We start from the raw sequence: 8146 nt of genomic DNA, 5'->3' as shown, positions 1-8146 counted from the left end.
TTAGTTCGCGCGCATCCAATATGTACGAGACTAAACGCCGCAATTTCATTTATCTTATTTTCACAAATTGAAAATATTTCAGACTATCGATTGTTAGGCGTGTTTTTCTACGCTTTTATAAATATCAGCTTTTTATTTTCTTAAAATGGCTAAAAAGCGACGACGATCGTATTTACGTTGTGCGCGCTGTAATCTGTTAGGGCATACACTTGCCGACTGCAATGAACCGGAACCGGATCCTTCATTACTTGCTCGTGGCTTTGAACTTCCCATCCAGATATCCGATCAGTTAGCTGCAGTGAATCCGACTTGCACACCCAATGTTCTCGATATTGAATCTCGTGAATTAGAAAGTATCGCAGTTGTATCTGTGTCGCAATCCCCAGCCTCGTTCCCACTTTTGCCGATTAACGAGATAAATGATCAGGCCGCAGTACCGGCTCGTGTTCAAACACGTAGTAGATGCGCTGTTCCAGGACACAACGCTCGCATAGGTGACACACAAGGCCCTAGAACAAAGAAGCGAAAGATTGAATTGCCAGCCGTTTTAGACGTGAGACCTGTAGCTTCAAACGATGAACTTCCTGAAGTTGTTGAGGTCGCGCCTCTAGTACTGCAATGCAGCAACTGTCATAGAGCCAACACCGCCGACTATGAACTAGAATTTGAGCCGCTTCGTGCTGATTTTGTTGCGCGCTCTNAATAAACCGTAAATATCAATCTCGCATTATTAATATTGTCTATTTATGTAATATGTACATTTAATATCAAACTGCAATGACTTGCGGAAAGCGTGCTTTTCAACTTTACGGCCAAGCAAATAGAGCCGATTTAATTTTCAGGCAGTGCTGCGTGCTGCGCCCTCTCAATAGAGATGAACTTTCTTAATTTAAATTTCAGAAATATCAATATTATAGAAATTACTGTAAAAATATGCCAGCAGTGAATTAGCATGCACATCTGGGATTTATGTATATATATTCCGCATTCTTGTTCACTCTTAAAAGTGGTGTAAAGTAGATATTCACTTTGTTTTTCAATGTAGGTTCTTGTAAATAAACGTCTAGTGTTAGACGAGTATTTTTTCTAAATTTTACTCGTATCGATTTTTATAGTTTGCATCTAAATCCTATCATTTATTGACTTGTTCCTAATTTCTTTCGTTTGAGTAAATAAACCGTAAATATCAATCTCGCATTATTAATATTGTCTATTTATGTAATATGTACATTTAATATCAAACTGCAATGACTTGCGGAAAGCGTGCTTTTCAACTTTACGGCCAAGCAAATAGAGCCGATTTAATTTTCAGGCAGTGCTGCGTGCTGCGCCCTCTCAATAGAGATGAACTTTCTTAATTTAAATTTGAGAAATATCAATATTATAGAAATTACTGTAAAAATATGCCAGCAGTGAATTAGCATGCACATCTGGGATTTATGTATATTTATTCCGCATTCTTGTTCACTCTTAAAAGTGATGTAAAGTAGATATTCACTTTGTTTTTCAATGTAGGTTCTTGTAAATAAACGTCTAGTGTTAGACGAGTATTTTTTATAAATTTTACTCGTATCGATTTTTATAGTTTGCCCTCTCTTTGTACACTATTAGATGTTATGCAATGTAAAGTTAGCTATTCAGATGATTTCTCGATTTATGTTAAATAAACGCTCAGTGTTCGGCTATTATTTTGTCGCGATTTTTTATATACTTTACATCCTAAGTAAATCATTAATTGACTAGTTACTATTTTTTCTGTTGCTGTCATTTTGGCTAGAGTAAGAATGTCGATTTATTGTCTCTGGTTTCACTCTGGCAGTGTATTTGTAGAATAATTTTATGTAATATGTAGACTTAATACTTAATATTTAGAAATTACATACTGTAAAACATTGTCAGCATGGAATTGATATGCACCTTGCGAGATTCATTAAAATTTATTTCCGTTCTTTGTTCACTCTTAGATGTCATATAATGTATAGTTAGCTATTTAGATGATTTCTCGATTTATGTTCAGTAAACGCTCAGTGTTCGGCTATTATTTTGTCGCGATTTGTTATATACTTTACATCATAAGTAAATCATTAATTGACTAGTTACTATTTTTTCTGTTGCTGTAATTTTGGCTAGAGTAAGAATCTCGATTTATTGTCTGGTTTCACCCTCGCAGTGTATTTGTAGAATAATCCTAATAAATTCGTTTATCAACTTCTTTTTTATTCATGAAGTTTGAAAAATCTTGAAAATGACCTACTGCACGGGACTTTGTGAGCTTTTTGCTCCTTAGTTTGGGAAATTTAATGCTCCCACAGTACCGAATTTATAACATAGAGCAAGTTTGCATAATGTTTACGTCGTGCATATTGTGGAAGTATTGAAAAATGAAATTGATACCCATTGTTATAGATTTTAATTCATGAGTTATTTTAAGTTATAATTGAGCAATAATAATGCTAATTATAAAACTGACAATAATTTACTAACCGACCAAATAATTAATCGAAGATTAGTTGCCTTAATAATTCACTATTAGACCTACGGACTTGTGATCTAACAGTCCGGATATGTTTGCGTGTTGGATTTTTTAAGTAAATCGTGAACTACGAAGTTATGTGCTTCTAAAACTATCTTTTCTACGAGGCATTCTGAATGAAAGAAAATTCTGTGCTTCAACGACTCTTTAATTTGAACCTAGTACTAACTAATATTTTATTTAGAATCTCAAAATCTTTCCCGATTTAGTCATCTATATTTTTCCTGTCAGTACTCAATCCCTTCGAAGAAAGAGTTCGACACTCTCGGCCATTAACAGTGAGTGTCAGGCTCGAGTTAAAGTATTCAAAATTTCAGCAGTTGCTCGACAAACAGTCGTAACAATTGGTAGTATTGCGACTTCATGACAATAGTTTATTTTGATGTAAATATTTTCTATTTGATCATTGAGTAAGTTAAATTATTTTATTTTAATTTAAATCGTAATTCGATTTTAACATGTTCTCTTATGCTTGCCAGATGCCGTCTTATGTACAAGACCTTCTAGATCAGAAAAAATTGGCCGAGGCCGTGGCTTACGTCCAAAGCGATGCCGTCGGCTACCGGACGATTGAGAACCTGGCGGACGAAGACGATAACGTCGTCACCTATGGACAGTTGCTGTCGATCAAGAGACCAAAAGAATCATCACGAAAACTGTTGACGAAAGGCAGCAATGCCATTTCATACGATCGACTGCTACTCTTTCGGTAATTATGGCATTTTCCATTTATTATAATTAATTTGATTTTTTAATTGAATTTCTATTTCTCTTAACGTTTATTATTACATTTATGTAGACATTGTAGACATTTTTGTAAAAATTTTTGTTGATTTGTTTGAATGGATTTTATCGTTCATATCTTGAGCGTTTAGTGTTTTATAAGAGTATTTTTATTTTTCAGGGAGCTTGTCAGTGGTGACCTCTTCTATGTGGTATGCCGAAAACAGTCGCAAACCAATAGTGCCCTCTGGGCAATACACGACATTTATATAGGCTCTTATCTTTGTTTTTACGAGCCGTGTCTGGGTGATGAAATACACGGCGTAAAAATTGTTGAATGTTCGACCAATCCTATCCCTATTTTGCCGTCAGCTCAGTATCAGCGTATACAAGATCTTGTTCCTGCACTGGAGGAATCGACTCATATTCAGGGCTTTTTCCTTGAAGTGGAAAAAATAGTGCTGAAGAAAGTGGTAACTCACCGTGCCTGTCCATCAAGAACATGTGACAGCTGTCACATTCCGGACGATCCATGCCCTGCACAGGTTGGAGGAAGAACAAGCAACACTTGCATCAAAGCGAAGGTCTACATTGCTGAACTGGAGGCAGCAAACTGTGGACAAAAATTCATATCCTACACGAGCCAGAGCCTCGCCAACCTATTCATTCATCCTGACTCTCTCCAGGTATTAATTTCATAATGTTGCATGAATGTTTCTTCAAATAATTATTTCCCTTGCACGTCTTCAATTACGTTCATTTACGCGTTGTATTTAATCGTAGAAATGCACATCGATGCCGAAATTGACTGGTATATATTTTTTCAGCTTGCTCGCATCAACTCCATCCGCTTGCGGGAGGCAATTGACCGAATTTTACAACTCTACATGGGCGAGGGAGTGCGGTTTCTCATAAGTGGATGGTACAAGCGACGATACCTTCCGGACGGCAGCCCATCGAATTCATGCAAGTTGCATTTGTCGAGGATTCAACCCAGACGCTTCTTGAATGTTGCGTTGTACAGAGAGGTGCAAAATAATCCTGTAGCACCGCACATAGCAGCCCCCGCCCACGCCGTTCGTCGCGTGAATGATTTTATGGGCGGCGAGGACAACGTGGAACAGGAAGACTGCGCTAGAAATCCCCATCGGTCCCCTTCTCCAGCATCAATACAGGAGGGGGAAGACGAGGACGAAGAGGTGCCTAGTGGCAGTCGCCCATCCAAACGTTCGCGGAATACAATGAGCTAGAACTGGAATGTTTATATGAGCCATTATATAGTTTTCTAGTGTCGAGAACTCCTGAAGATACATTTTTTATAAGTTAATTATTTTACTTCATTTGCTCTTTGGCCGCGGATGATGTTATGCCTTTATTTGATTTGTTGTGTGACAGAGAACCGATTTTATTTATTCATTTGGCACAGTTACGAGCCTTGATCCAGCATGAGCTTAGTTAAAACCTTAATTAAGGTTTTGTCGTGTTAAATGTCAGTTGAAGGCTAGGTTTGAAAATTAAGTTTTTATACGGTTCTTAGTATGGAATATCGCGTTACTCCTGTTTTGAATCGCGGTACTCCTAAACGATTTTGGTATCAGGGGGAAGATTTCGCGCTCGTTAGGGGTAATCATTTGTTAGTAGCGAATTTCGGATCGCCTAAAGGAAGTGTCATTCTTTGCTTCATAAACTTATCTGTATATTTTGCATTCAATGCAAGTGTTGAGCCATTTCATAGTTATCTAGTGTCGAGAACTCCTGAACAAGCATATTTATGATAAGTTACTTATTTGGCTTTATATCTCTTTGGCCGCGCATAATGTTATGCCTTTATTTGTTAATTTCCATGTATAATTTTGTATGCGACAGAGAACCGATTTTATTTATTTGTTTAGCATAGTTACGAGCATTGCAAATGTTAATTTAAGAGGAATTTTTGTTTAATGATATATAATTTATTTTTGTAATCGTCTAACCAAAACATGTGATCCAGCATGAGCTTAGTTAAAACCTTAATTAACGTTTTTTCGTGTTAAATTTCAGTTGAAGGCAAGCTTTGAAAAATAAATTTTCATACGGTTTTTGTACGGAATACTACTTTTCATGGGTTCAGGCTCGCTGTAATAAGAAGCAGACATTCTTTGAAGTGTACTGAAGTGTATTTGGAATTATGCGTAAGTAACAGAAAATGTTTGCAAATAATTGTGAATTAATCTCTTCTGCAAAAAATAATTATTAATAAATATTTTTGTGTTCTGCTGTGTTCTGCACTTATTTTCTGCTTATAAAGTCGTGTGAACCTTTACTTATTTCAAATAAAGAGATGTGTTAAATTTTCCCCTCTGAAAGTTAGTTAAAATATAACTTAATAGTTCCAGATGGTAATGTCACGAATGCTGCTTTGAATCGCGGTACATTTAAACGATTTTAACATCAGGGGTAAGATTTCGTGTACGATGTTGTGTTTGTACGTACGAGGTGCTTTTCTATGCACGTCTTGGGCGCATTTAATTAGTTATTAACTACCTGAGGCAGGTTCTGGTGCCTTGACTTAAATGAGGATAAATGAAGCACGAGTTAAGTACAGATCAGATACTTATACTTAGTGAGAAATTATCGGCGTACAGATTATAGATTTTCAGCGAGCTTTGGGAGCTGAACATTAACGCGTTCGTCTTAGTTTCATACTGACGTCTTCCGGGATTACACAATCTTAAATACATGTCATCAAGGTGATGAGTCTCTACCGGGTAAAAGAAGGAAGTTTAATATATGGATATGTTTATAAACATCGGGATGGAGGAACTATTTTCTAACCAGGAAGAAATCATTTGAATGCGGAATGAACGTTGATAATTTTCATCCTTACACCTTTTTCCCCGGGGGGTTTACAATAGAATATCGTCCACGATCCTACCAGAATCCTACTATTATCGTAATTATCGAATAATTATCGTAAGGGTGGATAGAGTAAATGAACGAACTGGGGTTCTTAGAGAAGGAATCGTCCTGAAGGCTATGGAGAACGAAACGTTGCATCACTCTGACGATAGATCTTAACCTAGTTGGTATATAAAGAATATAGGCATGGATGCAGACCGTGGTGTTGATATAAGCCACTGGCAAAGTTTTAAGGTATAAATTGAAGTTTCCAATACGCGAAGGTATCCATTGGCGAAGTTTCCGATAGGCGAAGATATCCATTGGCGACGGAAGTTCATCGTGTGGGCTGCTCGGATGAGGAACTTCATGCGGTCGTGCCGTACCGATGGGAGGTACTCTGGTGTACCGAGGGAAGTTATGGGGTAATGTCCGTCATGGCCTCGGCAGGTTCGGTGACGTCGCAAGTGACGTTTCAGAGATGATGAGAATCGACCAATTTTCACCAAATTTTCACCCAGACTGTACTTCTCATGACGTCATCACTTTTAAATTTATTCGTAAATTTGGGAAAATTACCTCTTTACCTGCTTCAGATTCTTGGCATTAATTCAGTGAAAAAAAAATTTGAAAAAGTCCCATAGGAAAAAGTTTTCATTAAACACCAAAATTGCTTCGTGAAATTGACTCACCCACCTCCTTCTATCGGTTTTTTGGCTTTTTCAAAGGATTATAACTCGGATAAAACTGTGATTTTGGAAAATTCACACGAATAACAATAAGTAGTGAATTATGATTCCGTTCTACGGGCCCCGAGTCCACTGCTCGGGGCCTTCTATTTCGTTCGTTATTTTTCGTCAAATATTGGTTAAGTTGACACTTCATTCTCAACCTCTCTCTTGATGATGGAAACCCATTTTGAAGTGAATACAAAACGCAATTTAACTTAATTGAGGAGAAAAAAACCATCGATATCACTTCTTTGCATGCACAATGGCATGCTGAATTGCATGAAAGGCCGCTACCGCTATATCTCTTTGAGTTATTAACGCCAGAAAACGAGTTTTGAGACGAATTTTCACACATCGAAAATATTTTAGTCATTTTTTTACAAAAATTGTCAAAAATGGCGATCATACCATTGAACTCTATGCACTTCGGGGATCATTTTGATACCATATAATTTTTTTCGAAATTTCGATTCCCAACCAAAAAAATTTTCTCCACTCTACCACTCTCTTGGTGATGGAAACCCATTTTGAAATGATTACAAAACGCAATTTAACTTAATTGAGGCGGAAAAAGCCATCGATGTCACTTCTTTGCATGCACCCTGAGATGCTGATTTCCTCGAAACTCCACTACCGCTATATCCATTTGAGTTATTACCGCCTGAAAACGAGTTTTGAAACAGATTTTCATACATCGAAATTNGTCTGACACGACGGACGCGGGGTGCAGCTTGGTTCCTAGGCTGAGTGAGTCTGGAAGGTAGACGTAAAATCGGGAAGTTGGCTTCTTGAAGATTAGGCAGTAATAGGAAGGTTATCTTCTACATGCAATTACACGGTTGAAAGTTAAAGTCCCTCCACATTTGGTTGAATATCCCATTAAATTTGTAATGTATCTCGTTCGCTTTTAACATAATGTTTGGTCACTCAGCAATAGTTCATGCAGCCCACAAAATGCTTCAAATTAAATCCCGTTTAACTTATTTAAAAAATGTTCAATTATCTTAAGTGAATTACCGACCTAAAAGTTTCGAGCCGATTAATTGAGATAGAAAGAAAACTACTAGTTCGAATTATAGTTTTGTGGTAATGTAAAATATTAGTCTGAAACGGCGTCGTCATTCGAACAAAACTCAATTTAATAATGTACACGAATATTCATTAGTATTGCGCCTTGTAAATACATATTGTTAATTTATACTGCACTAATAAACGCGTTGTCTCAAAATTTTAACCCCCTACACAGCTGACCTTGGCATGACCAATAGTCGACATTTCTCTC

At 37.1% G+C, this 8146-nt stretch overlaps 1 protein-coding gene across 1 annotated transcript; it reads left to right on the top strand.

Moving 5' to 3' along the window:
- The first annotated feature begins 2574 nt into the window (after nucleotides 1-2574).
- On the top strand, nucleotides 2575-5337 carry LOC125179394. The gene is made up of 4 exons (XM_047885176.1): nucleotides 2575-2811; nucleotides 3013-3242; nucleotides 3438-3942; nucleotides 4084-5337. Exons 2-4 carry the CDS (start codon nucleotides 3013-3015, stop codon nucleotides 4504-4506), a joined length of 1158 nt encoding a protein of 385 aa, XP_047741132.1. The 5' UTR covers nucleotides 2575-2811; the 3' UTR covers nucleotides 4507-5337.
- Nucleotides 5338-8146: the final 2809 nt, after the last annotated feature.

This window comes from Hyalella azteca, unplaced genomic scaffold, assembly GCF_000764305.2.
Source record: "Hyalella azteca isolate HAZT.00-mixed unplaced genomic scaffold, Hazt_2.0.2 contig17199, whole genome shotgun sequence".
Classification (NCBI taxonomy): Eukaryota; Metazoa; Arthropoda; class Malacostraca; order Amphipoda; family Hyalellidae; genus Hyalella; species Hyalella azteca.
Note: the sequence above shows the minus strand (reverse complement) of the source record. Positions and strands in the feature narration are given on the sequence as shown.

Coding starts and splice junctions, on each gene's coding strand:
- LOC125179394 (XM_047885176.1), top strand. CDS start 3,013: ATGCCGTCTTATGTACAAGACCTTCTAGATCAGAAAAAATTGGCCGAG. Junction 3,243..3,437: donor GATCGACTGCTACTCTTTCG/GTAATTATGGCA, acceptor TTTATTTTTCAG/GGAGCTTGTCAGTGGTGACC. Junction 3,943..4,083: donor TTCATCCTGACTCTCTCCAG/GTATTAATTTCA, acceptor ATATTTTTTCAG/CTTGCTCGCATCAACTCCAT.